This window comes from Branchiostoma belcheri, unplaced genomic scaffold (assembly GCF_001625305.1).
Source record: "Branchiostoma belcheri isolate BF01 breed outbred unplaced genomic scaffold, Haploidv18h27 scaffold42, whole genome shotgun sequence".
NCBI lineage: Eukaryota > Metazoa > Chordata > Leptocardii > Amphioxiformes > Branchiostomatidae > Branchiostoma > Branchiostoma belcheri.
This window is the reverse complement of record NW_017804043.1, coordinates 221,971-244,077: the sequence shown is the minus strand read 5'-3', so window position 1 is coordinate 244,077 and position 22,107 is coordinate 221,971. Positions and strand designations below refer to the sequence as shown.

The 22,107-nt window shown below is 40.8% G+C and overlaps 1 protein-coding gene across 1 annotated transcript; it reads left to right on the top strand.

Annotated features, from left to right (window-relative positions):
• Positions 1–784: 784 nt before the first annotated feature.
• On the top strand, positions 785–20,041 carry LOC109477973 (parathyroid hormone/parathyroid hormone-related peptide receptor-like). The gene is made up of 17 exons (XM_019779426.1): positions 785–1,654; positions 6,536–6,629; positions 7,659–7,760; positions 8,743–8,840; positions 9,477–9,595; positions 10,299–10,428; positions 10,963–11,116; positions 11,985–12,045; positions 12,362–12,425; positions 12,628–12,704; positions 12,933–12,986; positions 13,874–13,933; positions 15,649–15,787; positions 16,715–16,795; positions 18,140–18,267; positions 18,845–19,000; positions 19,311–20,041. Exons 1-17 carry the CDS (start codon positions 1,589–1,591, stop codon positions 19,414–19,416), a joined length of 1,689 nt encoding a protein of 562 aa, XP_019634985.1. The 5' UTR covers positions 785–1,588; the 3' UTR covers positions 19,417–20,041.
• The last annotated feature ends 2,066 nt before the right edge of the window (positions 20,042–22,107 follow it).

Genomic DNA, 22,107 nt, shown 5'->3' with positions numbered 1-22,107 from the left:
TCAAGTTGTCAGAGATCACTTCTTCTTAAGTGTTGTTGCAGTTCCGTGCAGCTGACTATGAAATCGCCCCCGTCCCCGAATCCAAGATTCAAACTCGTTTGTATATATGCAGGGGAGAAACCAACTGAAAACCAACCTCCATATAATCCAACATGTAATTTTCATACAGAGACTACATGAAAGTTATCATTAAGTTGTCAGAGATCACTTCTTCTAAAGTGTTGTTGCAGTTCCGTGCAGCTGACTATGAAATCGCCCCCGTCCCCGAATCCAAGATTCAAACTCGTTTGTATATATGCAGGGGAGAAACCAACTGAAAACCAACCTCCATATAATCCAACATGTAATGATCATGCAGAGACTACACGAAAGTTATCATTAAGTTTTCAGAGATCACTTCTTCTAAAGTGTTGCAGTTCCGTGCAGCTGAGTATGAAATCACCCCCGTCCCCGAATCCAAGATTCAAACTCGATTGTATATATACAGAGGAGAAACCAACTGAAAGCCAACCTCCATACCATCCAGAATGTAAGTATCATGCAGAGACTACGTGAAAGTTATCATTAAGTTGTCAGAGATCACTTCTTCTCTAAAGTGTTGTTGCCGTTTCGTGCAGCTGAGTATGAAATCACCCCCGTCCCCGAATCCAAGATTCAAACTCGCTTAACGAGATGGCAGTTCTATGCCCTTGGGCATCTCATATCATTACGTATCTCATTTGTAAGCAAAAGCCCAGTTCCTGGCATACTTTCCAACCTATTTTTGGACCCAGGAAAATAACAGCTGCCGAGATTCCTCATTAAGAGAGAAGTGTTACATCAGAAAACATTTACATCATCTCTTCCTGACAACGAAAACGTGTAACACACTCACATGTGGTGATCTTTTGTTTATTGTCATCACGTCCAACAAAGGAAACAAGAAGTATGACCCCGAATACCCAGGCATGTTTGTGTCCCCTTCCCTTGACTGATGTAATGAATAGCGCTCAGTTTTTATGTTCCCATTGAGAGCAGGCACATGAAGTTCACACTACATTGTCGTAGGTTAAAACCGTCCCCTAAAACGTTGTTGTATATCTCCGACATTCTATGCATAACTAGCGCTGATCCATCAATGACGTCAGGTGTCGGATCGTCTCGCCATTGGCGTGAGAGTAAGATCACTGCGCAATGCGCTACTCGCTCTCGCAGCCAGACGAACCTCAGCTCAGACGCGTTGGTGGGTCCCAGGCACAGTCTGGTGCGAACCGCGGCTTCGATTACACTCGCGTTCGCCGTGAATGGACTTCTCTTTGTCTTGGATATTCGAGAAGAACACATACGGGACTCTAACCAACACTGAACTAGGCGTTGTTGTTTGACCAGAGAGCCAGCGCGCAAGCCATTTCCTCCTCGGTTTGGGGCTACATGCAGAGATTTCCGACAACATATTACCTGAAGGAGTTACGCTGTTCCACTTTGCGGGACCTTCCTTCCAGCCGACGGCGCTTCGCCTGGGATTAAGCGTTTTCCACGGATTGTACTTTTGAGGCGCTCACTCATGCATTTTCACGCGGACTCGCCAGCACGGAATCTCAGATGAAGTATGGGAAAGGCAGAGTGTGTGGCAGGTTGGGTCTTACTCGCAGCAGGCCTCTTATTCCTCACCAAGGTAAGTTTCTACTTAATAAGTGACAGTTCCTGACGGTTTCTATAGAGCTGTTTGAATAGGAGCATGACATGTGGAGGGGAAAACCGGTTTAGATGTCTGACAGTACATGTCGTTCGGCAACGAACTGCTGTGTAAACAAAAGCGGTAGTAGTCTGTCTGCCAGCGGCCATTGTGGCACAGTGCAGAAGAAAAAAAAAGCATCAAACATACGTATGGTGTTTGAAGACGTAAGACACTTGGTTGGAAGAAAAGGAATGCAGAAATAGAGGGTGAGAGTTAGAAAGAACGGAGAGGAAACGTGGCAAGATGTTCTTGTGCTTCAGGTTGTTGACTAAAAAATCGGAGGGTTCTGTATTCGAATTCCTGACAGGCCCCAGTGTTGTCCCCTTTGGGAAAGGCACTTAACACCTTTGAAAATGAGTGCCTATCTTCGGTTAGGGACGTCCTCTCGGATCGGACGTAAAGCTGGAGGTCCAGTGTTTGAGAATGGCCGCACCTTAAGCACGTTAGAGAACCCACCACAGTTAGAAAATAGTCGGGGACCCTTCCTTCCCAGTGTGAGTGGCTCAAACCTTACAGCCTGGTCTCCTAGTTGACACTTTGAAAAGGCGATAGTCACCTGTTATGTCAATCATTCCACAAATGTGCCAAGTCTCAACAAATAAACAAACAAAGCTTAAGAATCCGTTCACACCTTTTCAATGTACGGGGTCATAACGCGAGATCACATCATAACTTTTAAGAGTTTCAAGCTTTACGGCAAATGTTAGGAAGCCCTATGTACATGTACCCCCCGAGGCAAAGTTATAAATCTAAACAACCCGAACAGTTGAGTTAAAGCGAACAGCAACAGAACTCAATGACCCGATCGGGGATGCAAATAAATGGTCTAGATTTCAACTGACCTCAAAACAGCTGACTAGACCGATGATTGTTTTCGAGTTTTGAGACGTTCACACCTCGGTGATATCTACTTCCTGAAATATATAGTTATGACCTGGTTTCTAATATCTGTGTCAGACGTTATTTAGTCTGTCACAGGTGGATGTGCGTTTGTGAGAAGAAGATGTCTGCTGTCTGCTTGACCCAGTTTACAAGATTCTCGACAAATATTGATCAAACGCAGGTGTATCTACAAAAACGTCTTCCCAGTCGGTCTGTGCAATAGGATTATCCGCAGGCTGGCTGGGCCACATGGCGCTAACAACCCACCAACAACTTGGGTTCGTCGTTAGCCTCCAAAAACTGGGGGTTACTTTAGGGGTCTTCATGGTCTTTGGGATCTTTTATGTGCTATTTTCTGATTGCATATAGACAACATAGCCGGCCTGGTTGAATTACCCCCGTTTTTTAGAACTGGGCTAATCAGAAAACAGCCGAAGACCACCAAACCCCCAGTTCCATAAGCCTGCTACGGAGGCTAGTTCGTCGTATAGTGTCATTGTTTATAATTCTCAACATATACACACTGGAATATTTAGGCCAAAGCTTGGGCGCACCATAGGGCTTCTGTAGAAATCTAAAGATACTATTTCGGCCGCCTTGTGTATTTTAGAGAGAAGAGGAACGTTCGCTGGCAAAAATAGGAACTCCGGCCTTCACACAGTAGTATATGTCAAAGATGATATATACGTCTTTACACACATTTACACAGAACCGTTTGGACTAACAGCTCCCGTTTACATGCTACGCTGGCCACCAATAGCTCCAGTCCGCCACCTACAAAACTCCCTCAACGACATGGCATTTGCGCGCTAGCTTTGGTGCTATTCCGTGCATGCAGCAACCAGCACAAGTGGACCCGAAAGCTGTTGACCGTTTCTATTCAAAATAGATCGAGTTACCTATCCGTGTACCTTCGGACCACCTGTCTTTAACCATCGGATCTAGAACGCACACATACACACAAACACACCCTAAGCTCGACCCATCTCATATGTAAACAGAAATGTTGACCATGTCTGTCCTAGAGCTATCCACAGCATCCTTGTTCATCCATAGTCGAGCAGCCAAATATAAAAGGATGTCGAGATAATCAGGAGTTGTATTGTATCTTGATTACATCCAAAACAACCATGATACATAGTTCTCTAAATCAGCATTACAAAGTATAGGAACAAACCACAGGTATATAGTAATATAATAACATTGTTGATATACTTACAGGAAATTCAAATCTACTACTTGATAAAAATTCGGGGGTAATTTCCGGACGTTTCGAGTGACATCCACCACTCTGATTTAGCGTCACTAATGAACTAACAGAAATCGTATCTGGCCATACCGATTGAACATGACAAGGACTCATATAGTCATTGATATGTAAAGGAGATAAGGTAGTTCCTATGGTAAGATAATACCATATAGGAACTGATACTGACGCATATAATAGCTTAGTTCATTAGTGACACTGAAGAAAAGTGTTGCATGTCACTCGAAACGTCAGGAAATTTATCAAGTACTAGAGTTTGAATTTCCTACGAGTATTGTTTTACCCGGATGTCTAACCTTCATCAACGTTGATATACTTTTTTTTGTTTTTACAATTAATCTAAACATAAGCTGTTCATCCTCTACGACGGTATCAAAAACTTAGTTCTTAAGACTAAGCTGTATAAGTAATGATACCTACTTAAACTGGTATGATCTAGTTATACTCATATAGCTCCGTAGGTACTCATAGGTGTGTATGTAAGATCCAAAGAGACATGCTTGGCAACAAGATCAGACTATGATTACGAAAACACATTTTCAAAATTAGAATATTCGGCCGTTGTCTGACTATGCTCCTTGGTGTACACACATGCTTCTAACAAACACGGTTGCCAGAACTTCGTTTTCTTCACCTTGCTTGGCAACGAAACATGCTTGGCAACAAGATCAGACTATGATTACGAAAACACATTTTCAAAATTAGAATATTCGGTACATTGTCTGACTATGCTCCTTGGTGTACACACATGCTTCTAACAAACACGGTTGCCAGAACTTTGTTCCTTCGCCTCGCTTGGCAACGAAACATGCTTGGCAACAAGATCAGATTATGATTACGAAAACACATTTTCAAAATTAGAATATTCAGTACATTGTCTGACTATGCTCCTTGGTGTACACACATGCTTCTAACAAACACGGTTGCCAGAACTTCGATTCCTTCGCCTAGCTTGGCAACGAAACATGCTTGGCAACAAGATCAGACTATGATTACAAAAACACATTTTACAAAATTAGAATATTCAGTACATTGTCTGACTATGCTCCTTGGTGTACACACATGCTTCTAACAAACACGGTTGCCAGAACTCCGTTCCCCTCGCCTTGCTTTTTATCAAGCATAATCGAATCCAATGGGCTCGTAATCAAATCCCAGCCACAATAGCGGAAGATAGAATCCCTCTGCTGGTTCCTTGATGGTCCACATAGCAGACATATGCCCGCTGTCAGACGGTATCTTTGAGAAATGAATCTGATGGTGAAAACGGTTACACGGCTAACTACAAATTAGAAGAGAGAATTAGGCAAAATATTTAAAACAAATGAAACATCATGGTCTAATTTCCAAGAAAAACATATGGCTAGGCAATATCCATTGGCCAGAGGAGAGAATTAACTTCACGTTTAAATCTTTGCCCCTGATCTTAGCGATCTCCCTTGGAAGACTGTTCCAAAGTTTAACAGTTGTTGGTACAAAGGTTCTCATATGGGCGCTGAAGTAAAAACAAGAACGTCCTAGCACAGTCTTACTGGGTAGACTTGTTAGATAGAGATACTATATTAGGTACTATATTAGGTAGATAGAGAAACTCCTCTAGCTAAAGAATACTGCCTTGCCACCGTATAATCTGCTTGGAGACTAATTAAGTCAAGTTCGAACCGCGAACGTAAACATACCTCTTGACGTACAGCATGTAGTGGTACTTGAATCGCAATCAAACTCAATTGCTCTAACAAGTGAACAAGTGATTGAATCGCAATCAACAAAGTACCAAGCGATTATCACGGGTTATTGAATAGTTGAAAGGTTTGGGCCGGCCTTTCAATAGCAATAGCAAAAGAAATTTTGAGGAAGTACATTTCTAAACAAATAACTGTGACTCATACTGTACAAAAAACAACGAACGCCACAAATACCATAGCGGTGAAAACCGTAGATGCATACTTCTCACCAGGATGTTTGAGCGTAGTTGCCCCCTACACTGTGATATGGACCCCCTAAGCTGTGATTTAGCCCCCTACACTCTCTTTCAACCAGCGTAAGGGTGTTTTTTTTTGGGGGGGGGGGAAGCTTCATCTTTAAAAAAAATGAAAATATAACTTAAGAATGAAGCTAAGGGAAAACAAAATCTTGCCACCAATAAGCAGGAAATAGTGTCTCGGGGTTATGAATTACAAAATTGTATTGGGAGAATATTAGACCCCCTGCTACAGTAATGTTTTTTGAATCTCGATGCGCGACTCGCGCCGAAGAAATTTGCCCTCTGTACCGGACCCCTACGCTGTGAAAAAATCCTGGTGAGAACCATGGTGGATGCATTTGGTTCACAAGGAAATTGATAAATCGCTTTACAGAATCATTACATGTACAGCTTAATGTCAGAAATAGCAGCTTAACGGCAATAATGGTTCCTTAATGGTAGCTTAATGTTATTGATCATGTTTCTCATTTCACACTTATCCACTGCCTTCAAAGAAGAAGTCAAACCTCATAATAGCAAGCGTAGTAGTAGAAGTATACGTTTTTTTCAGATAAGTAGTTGTCTGTCTTATTGTATTTTACCGAATAGTGTCTTTGACTGTGAAAGCAATTAGCCTTCGGGCATGATTTTTCAAATAGTGATCATATTTGGCGACTTTCTTCTGAACTTTGCCGCTTTATCACAGGGAAGCGGTGCCGCAGGAGTCGATGATGAGATTATTGCGGCCGAGCGGCAATGCCGGGCACAGATGGCAGCCAGCACCCCACCCCAACACAACGGTACGGATTATTTCTCAATTTAAGTAATGGTCATATAGTTAGCACTAACCTAACCCACCATGGTATCAGTAGTTTATGGTACTGACGTACAATGTAGATAATGGCATTGTAAACTAGCAATATATATATAGAGAGAGAGAGGGGGAGAGAGAGAGACAGAGGGGAGAGAGAAAGGGAGAGAGGGAGAGAGAGGGAGAGAGGGGGAGAGGGAGATGGTGAGAGAGAGGGAGGGGTAGATGGAGAGGGAGAGGGAGCGAGAGGGAGGGAGGGAGGAAGAGGGAGAGAGATGGAGAGGGAGAGAGGGGGGAGATAGAGATATAGTACAGCATCTCAAATATAGGCATCTCAACACAGCACGAAACTGGTGATTCACCAAGTGGTGATAAATGTTAGGTATGCTTTTTGGTATGGTGGTGGCTTATACTATGGACCGTCTTCACACGCTGAACCCATCAAGTGTTTGGTATCTTATCATAGTGTCTAACTATAGATGATTTCTGTTCCCAGGCACGTATTGCACGCAGTAGTGGGATGGGTCTATCTGCTATTACGGCACTACAGCTACTATGATGGTGACCATACTTTGGATGTCCTACATATCCATATCTACGTGCACGCTGAACCCATCAAGTGTTTGGTATCTTATCAAAGTGTCTAACTATAGATGATTTCTGTTCCCAGGCACTTACTGCACACAGTAGTGGGATGGGTCTATCTGCTATTACGGCACTACAGCTACTATGATGGTGACCATACTTTGGATGTCCTACATATCCATATCTACGTGCACGCTGAACCCATCAAGTGTTTGGTATCTTATCAAAGTGTCTAACTATAGATGATTTCTGTTCCCAGGCACGTACTGCATACAGGAGTGGGATGGGTCTATCTGCTATTACGGCACTACAGCTACTACGATGGTGACCATACTTTGGATGTTCTACATATCCTTATCTATATGCACGCTGAACCCATCAAGTGTTTGGTATCTTATCATAGTGTCTAACTATAGATGATTTCTGTTCCCAGGCACGTACTGCATACAGGAGTGGGATGGAGCTTTCTGCTGGCCGTACGGGACAGCGGGCGAGAGGGTCGGCGCGCCATGCCCTGCGTTCTTCAGAAGCCGAGGTAATAGATATGTGATTGATAAAAAAATAGTTAATGCCCCAGGTCGAGGGGTACTAGTATATGGTGAGATAATCCCTGGTCAGGTGCGATAACTACCGAATAAACCACCGAGTGAGCGTAATGAAATAATTCAAAATAAACTACAATACGTTGTTTGGTAGAAAAATACTACAAATCCTACTGTAAGTGTCCTGTCCCCTGCATAATGCTATGGTCCAAAAATGTCTGACACTAACCTCTTCGCCCGTGACCTCAATGACAAGCGGTCTGCAGGCCGATTTGAAGGAATATAGAACGGCTTCAACAAGATAACCTACATATGCTCATAGGAAATTCAAACTTTACTACTGGATAAATTACAATTACATAAATTCCGGACGTTTCGAGTGACAGCCACCACTCTTCTTCAGTGTCACTAATGAACTAACGCTGAAGAAGAAGAGCGGTGGATGTCACTCGAAACGTCGTTCACCTGAATGTCTAACTCTCATCAATGTAACCTACATATGATGCATACGACCTATAGACACGTGTCCTGGTTTCTTTGATAAGGCCACGCTATTTGATTACAGATAGCAGACCCACATGGTCATAACTGCGTTGAAGCATCACTGCTCTTTTCACATGTATGTACAGAAAGGAAGATCATGGAAATCATTATTTCCTTATCATGTTTACCGAAGGAAAACATATTGTTTTTGCTCTGTTTCCTCTTCTTCCGTTCCAAACACAAATGGTCAATGGCCAGAACCTGACGTCTGTCACCATGGTAACTGGTGTTGGGTTACATCATGTTGCATTTTTATAGCAGGAGGGATCTAGACTCCTCTCACCACATAGATGAATGTTTTTAGTAAGAGTTTACAGAGCAGACCACGTGCGAAGGTAAACATTATGCACTTGCTTTGCAAATGTTACCTTTCTAGTCTAATTCTACATCTGTAGACGATCAATTTTAGACGTTTATACCTTTTTGTTTCAGGACATGCCTACAGACATTGTGAACTATCGGGAGAATGGAAGATTAACACGTTGACCAACAAGACGTTTCTAAACCACACGGAATGCACCGAAATACCGGTAAGGACACAAGGGACCTAGAAAAGACATCATTTACCATGACATTTCAAGTGTTGGTAGTTACATGTCTAAAGTTAAAACCTAAGATCCAACACTATAAAGTTCTCTCACCTAGAGCTTTCGACCAGTCACTCTGGTCTTCCTCAGTAGACTGACCCAGTGAGGCTTGTCACGTGGCCCACGTGACAAGCCACACTGGGGCGTCGTTGAAGTATGACGTCAGCACTGGGTCAAAGGTATCTGGTAGATAAATATATCATTGAACTGTTCTTCGTAAAGCTGTAATTGAATACAGCCGTTCTATAAAAAGTGACTTCAAGTCCTACATTGTACCAACTTGGGTCTGAGCCATAGCAAATGATACTTTCCCTTCCCAGTGTTTTGTTTCATTTCCCTAAGCTAAACAGCTGTTTACCCTTTAGCAACGAAAGAACTAGTAATTGGTATCATCAATTTCTCCTCAAAGTTTGTAGATGCGTAGATATGTTTGTTTTACCCTGTGCGTACATGCTATGCGTTTTGCCATGTTGTTCTGCAAAGCATTGTTTAATCACTGAGTGGGCTACCCTGGCTAGAGAAAGCAAGTGTAAATAAATAAATCTGTTTCCTAGTACTAGTACCTTTTGTATTTTTCAGAAGGCGGAACCAGCCATTCCTCCACACGTGATAGACAACGTGACAAAAATCTACACTGTTGGTTACTCCATCTCCCTAGTGTCACTGTTCATAGCCTTCATCATACTGGCACGATTCAAGTAAGTAGCTTAAAGCAAAGGCATAAACGTAACATGCGTAGGCAAAGATCGACTTTAGTCTTGGACTCTTGGTATATCTATCATCATAGAGCCAATAATTTGAATGCTACGAGTAATTATATCTATCGTAATAGAGCCAATAATTTGAATGCTATGAGTAATTTTGCGAACACGCTTATTTAACGAGTAAGTAAGTACTTATTAATGAAATTAGTAGCGTACAAAGCTACATGTACATCACCTTAGGAAACATAAACGTATATTGGCAATGTGTAAGTGTGGAATGTATTTAAAAAACAAACCATTTAGATACTCTTAGTATACACTTGTGGGTACATGCCAGTCGTAGCATTATATAATATAATAATAATAACTTTATTGCACAACAGTTGTACATGGTACAAAGTATGGCAAAACTTATCTATAAACTTAACTATGGACTAAACTAACTAATACAGGAGTTTGTGGCTGATATAGGATGTGAATGAACTTTTACAATATTGGAGGAATTTCTTATGTCTAGACATTGTTTGATATACATTCCTATATCTACCATACATGAGTTATAATATATAGAATGTACTTGGTCCCTGTTTCTATCAATAATATAATGGTAAATAACATTGCAATCATTACTACTGTAAAATAGGCCATTGTATTGAATCATTCTATATATGCTTTGTTGTTTATTGTTTATATGTAGAAGACTCCACTGTACGCGGAACTACGTCCACATGCACCTGTTTGTGTCCTACATGTTACGGGCCTTCTTTATCCTGCTCAGAGACGCCGTTCTCTATTCTTACGACACTAACAAGTCCCCAAGGAACACGGTAAGATGCGATGGCTAGACAAAGTGTCACAGGCACTAACCCCCAACAAATATATGCTCCATTAATGGTACTAGATTGGCGTTATTTTGTGTATCTGCCAAGGCTATCATTACGTAAAAGGACGAATGACATAGAGAAATCGTTCTACCTACTTCTTCCCAGGTATAGCTTCTATGTGCCTTAGACTCTCAACCGCAAGGGAGAATGTACTACATACGGGTGTTGGAGAATCTATCTATCTATACTACTACTACTCATGATCAATGAGTTGAAACTACTACAAAGTTTTTTTCTTCAAAAAGTGGAGAAAGAAGGGAGTTATTCATTAATCAATATAAAATTGATGAATAAATATGTTGTAAAGATTCAAGTCACAACATTAGACTTATAGAATAAGTAAGATATAAAAGTAAGTATAGAAACATTGGTAGGATGCAATTTAAAAACACGTGTCTTTCGTCATTCATAAAACATATACAGCCTCAACACAAACTGTGTCTCTTCGACACGTACATAATTCTTTCTATCAAACAGGTGGGTTGTAAACTCCTGTATACCTGCTTCATGTACTTCATGGCCACCAACTACTTCTGGATCCTGGTGGAGGGACTGTACCTCCACAACCTCATCTTCGTCTCCGTGTTTTCTGAGAGGAAGTTTTTCTACGGATTCATCGCGATTGGCTGGGGTGAGTAGGCAAATACAGGCGCGGGGCAATCAGCATAAACCTTTCTTATGATAGCTCCATTCGCAGTGTTCACCCAACAGATGCACACTAAAGCTTTATTCACCGAAAATTTGTCAATTCCCTCTAAAGACAGATGGGTTGCCTCGTCGCTGCCTCTGGACTTTCGTCCCGTGCGAATCATGAAAAGCCTTTTGCGACTGTAACGGCTCCCACTAAAGCGCTTAATTGTAAAAGATTTAGCACAACTGCCTAAGGCTCATCTTGAAAGTGGGAGCAAAGCCGCAAACCGTGAACCAGCTTGGGACTGCAAGCCTTTATGCTGATATATATTACATAACAAACATGAATGTACAAGTATATACTCTCGCCTCATAATAGTCTCTTATAGACTGTTATGGTTTAGTTTCCAGGCATTGTTAAAGCAAACTGTCAAGTAATTGAAGATTGCATGCTATATATCTTTAACATCACAGTTAATGATAATAACTTTATTGGTGTACAATTAATTTATTATCATTATAGACTAATGATAATAACTTTATTGTTGTACAATAAATTTATTATCATTATAGTTAATGATAACTTTATTGTTGTACAATAAATTTATTATCACTATAGAGTTAGTGATAATAACTTTATTGTTGTACAATAAGTTTATTATCATTATAACGTACATATAAACAAAGTACAAGTAATATGATAATAGCAAAGTACAAATAATATAATAGCTTTATTGTTGTACAATAAGTCTATAACATTTATAACATACATGTACACATGACCAAAGTACAAATACTATACGTAAATTTGTCTTTTCCTTCAAGACATAAGTGTTTCCTCATACCTCCTTTTCTTACCGTTTTTCCAGTGTTTCCTCTGACGTTTGTGGTCCCTTGGGTGGTGGTACGAGCGACGCTGGAAGACACTGGGTATGTGCATGTAGATTGTAGCCTCCGATGCAGACCTCATCTTTTACAGCTACGTAGTCCTGGTAGGAGAAAACTGCTTTACCTGGAATCATAAGGAGTAAGAGGCGTCAGATTTCCATAAACGTTTGTTTCTAAAGCAAATGTTCTTGGTGTACGCTGTAAAATTATAGAGAACCAATACAGATTGGATTTGCCATGATTTGTTTTATGTGTGGGTCAATGTCTTTCTGAGATGCACATATCTGTTCTTTCCGATGAATTATACATCATATACATCTCAGTAAGGTTTCAAGGAGGTACTTGCTTGTTATTTCAGATGTTGGGACACAGACACGGTATACAAGTGGATCTACAAGGCCCCAATCGTGCTCTCCATCGTGGTTAGTATTCATAAATGTTATTTTGGAACCATTGTTTTAATTGTTGAACAAAACATATATACGGCTATCAATTTGAAACTTACACATCGCAGAAGAACAAACCTTAACGACGCATACACATCTTTTATTGATAAATATAACAATTTGGCAACATTGTATAATTTGTGGTCCCGATAGAACTGAAACTTTCTTTTTTTTCCAGGTCAACTTCCTTTTATTCCTGAACATCCTTCGTGTACTTATGAAGAAGCTGCGTCAGCCGGCAGACGTGGCAAATCAGTAAGTCATTTTCTAGTCTTTATTATTGAATACGTTCAAAAACTCAACAAAACGTCGGTCCGCGTCGTTCAAGGTTTTGGCATGCATTTACCCTCAAATGAGCCTTTAAAATAATAAAAAAATTAACATACTAGCCTATGTAATCAGAGGCTATCATCTTTATGTAAACTACAGATTTTTATGACATAACGTGCAAATATATATGCAACGTCCTCTTTTTCCTATCAGGAACCGAAACAAATGCTGTGCTTGCTGCTTCCGTAGACAGCCTCAACAGAACGGGTAAGCAATTACAAATCTCCCATGGATCTTCGCAAAGACAAGCTTGGATTGAGTTATGTGTACTTTTGTGTTAGTCCTGTGAGTACAATTACTGGTCATAGTTTTACCTAAAATGACACCATTATGGGTAAGGTATATGTCTACATAATCGTTTGCAAATTGTCTGCAAATTGTGAAGAGAGTTCGCACAAATGTCTCATTATATTGCTCAGTCATCATTTTACGAGGACCGGTAAGTCAGAATGACACCGTTAGGAATTATGTCTAATGCTGTAACTGATCACTGAACAACTCGTTCAAATTTAGTAAGCTTTAAGGGACCATTTTCTGCGGTACTTGAAAGAAATAATTGGTCATTGAGATCATTTAAAGATAACTTAGAGGTAATTGGATGGCCTTGCAGATCAGGAACAGTTGCCTGAAAGACTATTGAGGGATAAATCCAAGCTCAACGGTCCCTTAACAGCCTCTGTGGAAATCTAACTTAGGCCACACCAATTTAATTTGTTGGTTCTCGGATTTTTTCAGAAAAAATATGAAGCGACAGGGCGAAAAAAAAATAAATAAAAACAGGTCTAGGCATCCTATTATAGGCTTAAATGCTACAAAATGAGCCATGAAGTCAACACAAAAGGCTGGGTTAAAATTTAAACATTGAATTTTGAACTTTTAATCAAACCACTGCAATGATAGATGGGAAAACTGTAACAACTAGGAAGAAAAGGACTTTCCTCAACTGTTGGGGGGCAAACATGAGCATTTTTCAGTTGATTCAGGACCAGAATCAAAATTTTTTTTTTTTTTGCAAATCAGAAAAAAACGAAGAGGCGAATCCGAGAACCAACAAATTAAATTGGTGTGGCCTTAGATTGTTTTCTGTGTTTCAGTGGAGGGGGCAACCGTTATAATAGAGGCCGGAGGAACAGCGTTCAAATGCAGATGCCGATGTGAGTAGAACTTCTGTAGTACTCTCATATATCTACCTATCTATCTATCTATCTATGTATATATATAGATAGATAGATAGATAGATAGATAGATAGATAGATAGATAGATAGATAGATAGATAGATAGATAGATAGATAGATAGATAGATAGATAGATAGATAGATAGATAAATAGATAGATAGATATAGATAGAGAGAGAGATAGAGAGAGGGAGAGATTTTTATTGGCTGTTCGGAGTCCTAAGTACATAGCCAAGGCGCTAAATTGCGTACTTGTACCAAAAACTACACGTAACAAATACAAAAGCCAAATGGCGATCATAGTACTCGCAGTAATACGTATGCACTCATTTACTACATGCACTAAGTTGGTTGTCACAAGATACAGAATGCAGGACATCTTCCACCACAAATTATGCCAAGTATCGGTATATGTTCAATCCGGCATAGTCTCCGTTCAGGGATAGTCTCCATAGCCAAGCAGATTCCACGGTGGCAAGGCAGTATCCATTAGCCAAGCAGTGTCCATTACCCATCAAACCACTGCTTGGCGAATTGGATACTGCTTTGCCACCCTAAGATCTGCTTGAAGATTAGGCATGACCACCCTTCAGAGAAACATCCAGGCTTTGCACATATTGTAGGGCAGTGTGTCGAATACTGTCATTAAAGTGGGTGACACGCCAGTCAAAATCCCATCACGAAAATACTCTGGTGGTCCCCGTCTCTCACACCGACAATCATATGAGAACCTTTGTACCAACAACTGTTAAACTTTGGAACAGTCTTCCGAGGGAGATCACTAAGATCAGGGACAGAGAAAGATTCAAACGTAAACGAGAAGTTAATTCTTTCCTCAGCGCAAAACTCTGACAGCGTTCTGTCTAGGCAGTCCAGCTGCTAAGGCTAAGTGAGAGCTGACATAGATTTAAAAAAGTGATAAACGTTAGCTCATCAAGTCCTTTGACCAAAAATCCCATATAAGCAAGCTTAATGAACAAGAGACTGTTTCACTTTTATCCGACACAAGTGACAGATCACTCATCGAATTTTCAGTTATGTTCATCCGCCGTAATCAGGACTTTGATCCACTTTTCTGACACGCGCTCTGATCTTAAATTCCTGATAAAAGCCGATGGACAAAATGATTGAATGACTACTCAGTCACTTGTCTTGGATCAAAGTGAAATAATCCATTTTTAAGCATGTATGACACAGATACAGATGAGCTCTAAATCTTACTTTGCGTTCTGCTGGATTTCTAGGTCGTGCCAAAGAATTTTCCAACAGTGCATGGCACTTCGTCTGCTTAGGTCTCACGATTAAGTGAACACACAACATATACCACTATCAGTATCCCTCCCGCCGAGATGTAATGATTTTTTTATCATTCCAACATGTAATCACAAGACGTGGTGACGACACACTCAAGCTTTTCCAACTTATTTTAGTACCAACATAGGGGACAATACAATACTCATTTTTCACCTGAGTTATGTGAGGAAAGTCGTAGAAAGTGCCTTTCCCAAGGGCACAAGATCGGTGGCATGTCACGTCTCTTGTGCTGAGACGAACAATCTACCGTTACCACACACACCCCATGCTGTTATGATTGCACGATTGTGTGGCCCAAGGGATGTAGAAAACGCGATAGGCACTAAAGTATACACCGAATGGTGAGTGGAGGGCGTTTTAACCTTCTTTCCTTATGCAGGAAGCTAGCCAAATCCACGATGGTTCTGATCCCGCTGTTCGGAGTGCACTACATCGTGTTTGTGGGCATGCCTGATGACACCAAGGGGCTGGCACAGGAGATCAGGCTCTACTTCGAACTGTTCTTCAACTCATTCCAGGTGCTACTTAAGTTATTCTATGGATATTATCTTCCCTTCACATAATGACTAAATAGAAACAATTTACTTTATTTATTGATTGATCTTAAGAACGTTTGGGTTGTACCTTCAGTTTGAGACAACTGATTTCCAAGGTAGCCCAACAGAACAAGTTACAAAGGACATAGACAAAGGACAGAAAACAATTTATTTTATTGATTGATTGATCTTAAAAACGGTTGGGTTGTACCTTCAGTTTGAGACAACTGATTTCCAAGGTAGCCCAACAGAACAAGTTACAAAGGACATAGACAAAGGACAGAAAACAATTTATTTTATTTATTGATTGATCTTAAAAACGGTTGGGTTGTACCTTCAGTTTAGGACAACTGATTTCCAAGGTAGCCCAACAGAACAAGTTACAAAGGACATAGACAATCAAATGATTAAACATAGAGATAATAACAAAGAATAGTCAATCATTGGAAACAGGACCACCAAAACAGTCAAAATCATAAGGCATAATCATAGTCTGTGTCATTCCAATCGAAAGATAAGTCAGTCCATGAGGTCAGGGGTCATGTGATTAGTGCTCTTTTAGACTACTTAGGAAACTATACAGCGTTCTAGCAGAAATGAAAATGAGCGTATGGTAGTTGTGTAGGTATTGCCTGATATGGTGCCAATCATAGGAAAGGGGGTGTAGAAGGACGGGCAATAATACAACAATTGCAGTGCATAACTTACAAAAGCTTTTGTTGTCACTTCAGTTACAAAATCATCAATGGAGGTAAAACACATGCCATAGTTTCAGCTTTATGGTGCACCTGTACAACCTTGAAACAAACAGGATATATACATAGTATATTACATAATGCATGGAAAATGCACATTAACATAAGAAGCACTGTAATACAAAATTTAAAGATACTCTATTGATGGCATCAGGACATTAACGTTACTCACCTATCTTTTGTTTCCTCACAGGGATTCTTCGTCTCCATCCTCTACTGTTTCCTGAATGGAGAGGTAAGTCATTTTCAATGATTGCTACTTCACATCAAACTTACAACTAAAAATGTAACATTTGCAAGATAAATGCATGTTTACGTTCACTTGGTCACCCACACCCAACAACTACTGCACGGTCAATTCTTACTCAAAGTCAAATACTATATATATATATATAATAAGCAGCCTCTCCAACTCCGTTCTACTACATAATGTAACCCAACACCACAATGTGTCTGCTACAGCACCAGTTACCATGGTGATAGCCGTCTCGTCCTGTTCGTTGACCTTATGTTTTTGGCCGGAGAATAAAATGAAGAAACAGAGCAAAAACAATGCGTTGTTCTCCTCCTTCTTGTGTGAAGGAATGGTGATCATACAGCGACACTCAATCAAATTACCAGGGCGGAAAGGTCAAGGGTCACCAAATAGTTTTCCAGAAAATTTCTAGGCCTTTCATCATTAAAAAATCCGTGAAGGCGGTGACATATGGTGTCTACAGCACTTTCACACTTTCAGTACTGTGTAGTACAACATATACATCACCTATGTGAACACCTGGCCACGATAGTTGTTCAACTATTCACCATTCATATCTCCCGCCACATTCCAAATTGCCCCCTCCCCCATCGGATGATCCCTCCATCTTTCTGACGATTCTCGGTCGAATATCACTCTCAAAGCCTCAAATATGAAACAATAGCTGAACACCACAGCCAAGCAGTGATATACTAACGCTAAAACAAGAAACTGTCCGGTTACAAGCGTTGGCATGAAGGCAAATGAACTTACTTGAAGTTTTCTGGAACAATCTTCGCGCCATCTTCCAAACCGAGTGACAGGAACGTTCGGCGGGAATCCCTGACCTCTGACCCCCAGATTTTCACCTGATGACCCACGAAAAGTTCTCTTTTATGTCTTGTAGTTTAGTGTACTGACCTGATGACCCGAAAATTGTCGTTGAATATGCTAGAAAAATTCCGGTTCGTTTTTAAGCACGTTCTCACATTTTATGTCTCCAAGCAGAGGTTTCGGGTGTTTTCGGGCCTTTCATCGGGGCTTTCTTTTCGTACTGGTATCTCTTTTTTAGCACAAAAATCCTAAAACACGCCAAATACAAGCCAAAGCTCAAAGCTATATTTTGAGAGAACGTTCTCACCAGTGTGTGGAATTGTCGCTTGTGTTCAGGTCCGAGCAGAGTTCAAGAGGAGATGGGAGCGCTGGAAACTCTCTTTTTCCTACTGATAGTCTTTTGGTGGAAAAGAAGGCCTAAAACACGCTAAAAAAATAATACACCAAAGCCCATGCCTCTGTTTCGAGAGTACTTTCTCAACCGCTTGTGAAATTGTCGCTTGTGTTCAGGTCCGTTCCGAGTTCAAGAGGAGATGGGAACGCTGGAAGCTGGCCAGGAACATCAACTCCAGAGGCGGCAACGCGAGCAGGGCTCCTCTCAGCTTCACGGCCGTCACAAGCATGGACTATAGTCATAGGTATTAAAGAACGCTGCTATCTTGGTTACTCCCGGTTGCGGGAGTATTGTTATGTAATCAGGAAAGTTAATCTGTGTTGGTACATTTTGTAGTTACATATGCATTTAGAGTTAAGACTTTTGATTAAAAAAAAGTTCTCTCACCTAGAGCTTTTGACCAGTCACTCTGGTCTTCCTCAGTAGACTGACCCAGTGAGGCTTGTCACGTGACTTCTTTGAAGTGTGACGTTAACACTGGTTCGAAGGTATCTGGTAGACGATGTCGGCCCCTGTCGTTCTTTGTGTTGGATCAAAAATATAAACTCTAAACAGTATTGTTATGTAGCATGGATGCCAGACCAATAGCACTCTAGACCCAGAGTTAGCCGGCGACGAGAACGATTATTTCTTTAGTCAGCCTGCAAAGAAGTCTGGTAAGGCTAACAACTTCTTAGTTAAAGAGTTTGACTTGTTCCAACACAATAAGGAGAACTCACCATAACACTCCTTATTGTGTTGGAACAAGTCAAACTCTTTAACTATGTATTCTACCAACACAGATGAGCTTTCATACTAACAACTTCTTGTTTGTCTCCCAGTCCCAGTGTGAACTCCATCCGTAACGGCACTCCCCCCAGCCCCAGTATGAGCAGCCTACCCCGGAACGGGTCTCCGGCAAACGGCAGGCTGCACCCCGTCAAGGAGGACTGCCTGCGAGTTCCGGACATCGCTCTACAGAGGCGGCCTGTTTTCAGGTAGCAGAGCACAGTTTACGCCCTATGGGGATTCCTATAGTTTCCATTTCATGGCATCAAAAATGGATTTTCAAGTCGATCTTCTGTTCTGTTCATCATTCTTTCTGTGTAGTAAGTTGAATCAAACCCATCCCATAGCATTCTGATACCTTTGAGGCAAAAATGCAATGTTACTGATGGAAAACGGTTGCCTGTTTTGTATTATATATTAGTCTGTTTAACAGACTATACAATATTATGAAATCACATACGATACAGAATGGCATTAACAAACTCACACAATTTCACCTCTCCATTCGACCTTTTTCAGCGACGAGGCTTCCTCCCCGCCGATTGAAGACCAGGACAAGTGCTCGGAGCATGAGGCTCTAGTCAGAAAAACCAGCACTGCCTCAGAAATGGAGTCAACTCTGTGATCTTATGCCAACTGCCCTGCAGCGTGCTACAAGCAGATCATATGGTGGCAAGGCAGTATCCATTGGTCAGAGGAGTGTCCATTAGCCACCGAAGGGTGGCCAGTGGATACTGCGTGGCCAATTTGATACTGTTTTTTGCGGCCACCGAAAGATCTGCTTGGAGAGTAATCTGTTGCCAACTGCCCTACAGCACTAGTCAGGAAAGGCAGCACTGTCTCAAAAATGGAGTCAAATGTGTGATCTTCTGCCAAGAACCCTGCAGCATACTCGTTATGTAAACCTTACGAACTCACTTCCTATGTGCCAAGTAGGAAATATTTTAGCTTATGCTACACAATCTCTCACTGCCAAGGGGCTAATCTAGTCTCCACCAGACTCCTTTGAAGGCTGAATAAATAGTAGAAATCGGCCTAAAAAGGGGATGCAATTGGCCAGAAGAGTTGTCAGACAAATTGACCCTCTCTGGTCGGCTAACTCCCCTGACCAATTATATCTCCTTTTTTGGCTGATTTCTACTAATTATTCAGCATGCAAAGGAGTCTGACTGAGACTAGGGCTAGTGCTCCCCGCATTCTAGGGGACGGTTAGCGATTTAGTCAGGCTCATAACATTCCAAGCTCGTAACATTAATGTACACTACCATGTACATATCTGGCAAAATAGAGATAGACATTCCGTCTTGGCATTCGCTCTGTTTTTAGGTTCCCACCCTTATCATAAGCGTATACATATCACAGTGGGTACTGAAAAAATAATTACTGTATTATCATACTTTCTTTGTTATTGTGAAATACGTGGTGGTTATAATTTCATTGGCTGCAGAACCTGATACAATGTTTTGTATCAAAGTTTTTTGGTTATACATAGTTGTGCACCGTGCAACTCCTATTGTCCAAGTGTTGGTGTGTTTGTTAGTATTAGTGTTAGTGATAGTGTAAGTAGCAAACCTAATATGTGATGGTGGAATAACATTCCTAATGTAACTTTTAGGAGAGTAGGTCTATGTAATATATGTATGTCAAAAGAAACACAGTATATATTTCTATCTGTGAACTTTCTGTATGAATCTACGATGCACTAGAAAATACCAGTCAACGTTATGGAATTGTAAATGATATATTTTTGTGTTGATAGTGGCACTTTATCTTATTGTGTATATCAAACTACAGTGTATAGAAAGTATATCTTAACTACATCTATGTGAATATACATAATATTAGTATTAGGACATGCCACTTGTTCAAGATGCTCTAGTGGTTAGCTTAGAGAAATGTATTTGTATATAAAAAGTAAATATGATGTCAGGTTGTAAAGTGAAGAAAAAGGTCCAACTATATGACAGTAACAGTGAAAAGGTGTTCTAACAACATATAGAAAAGTATAAAGAAAGTTATGATAAGGATTATGAAAACATTATTGGATAGCTCAAGCAAGATGGGTCGTAGATATGACAGTAATCATGCAAATGTGTTCTACCAACATATAGAAAAGTATGTACAAAGTTATGATGAGGGATATGGAAACATAATTGTGTCACAGCTAGGTCGCGGTCGATGATACACCTGTGCGCGCAGAAAAGACCTTATATTGTACATTATCATCCTTGTGAAAGCACCTGTACCTGTACATTATAACGTTAGAGTAGTCAGCCTACACGTCTGATGATAACCCTTTTCTTTATCCAGAATTCTATCCCCATAGTCTATGTGTTGGCCATGAAATAAAGATCACTGTAAGGCCTGATTGTACCACCCTCTCTGTGTACTACCACCTTTAGTGTCTATTGCCCTTCCTTTTGTATAAAATGAAGACAGCAAATCCGTTTTTTTTCTTTCATTTCTTTGGGAGGTGTTGTCACCTGAACAGACAGCCTGATCATAGTGTCTGGACCGTTGGTATGTGATTTGCGACTGTTCATACACTTTTGGTGTTGAGAGATGTAGTTCATGAAAAAATAGTAAACATACATACGCCACACGCCTAAACAGCTATGGGGTCTCAATGCTTTTACTATTTTACTTCTCCCCCCCCCCTCTCTCTCTCTCTCTCTCTCTCTCTCTCTCTCTCTCTCTCTCTCTCTCTCTCTCTCTCTCTCTCTCTCTCTCTCTCTCTCTCTCTCTCTCTCTCTCTCTCTCTCTCTCTCTCTCTACTCTACTACTACTACTACTATATATATATATATATATATATATATATATATATATATATATATATATATATATATATAAATCCTCCATCCTCCTAACTTCTTGGGTCACATGTTGTCTATTCTTTCTGGTGTTTGCAATTGACCACCTGTATGTTACCTCTCCTCAGCCTAGTCCTGTTCTCCCACTTGTACTGCACCCACTAGGTCCTTGTGATGTAATCTGTTGACAGCTTGGCTAATGACATCTTTAGCTTTCCAGTTCCTCCCAGTGCAGATGCTATTGTTAACCGCTCTGACTGACAAGTGTCGTGACCCTTCCAGTTCGAGGACAAGCCGGACTTGTGCTCCCCTACAATGGACGGCAGTGGCTGACTTAACATTATGTCGCCAAACAGTGCCACGGTTGACAGACATCTAGGTACGCCCACTCCTCGGCGGAAGTAGGCATTGACATTCCTATCGATTTGGTCCACAACTAACAAGGATATTCCGTAGGTTTTTAGGGGCCACTTCAATCTTGGGAACAGCATGAACACATTAAA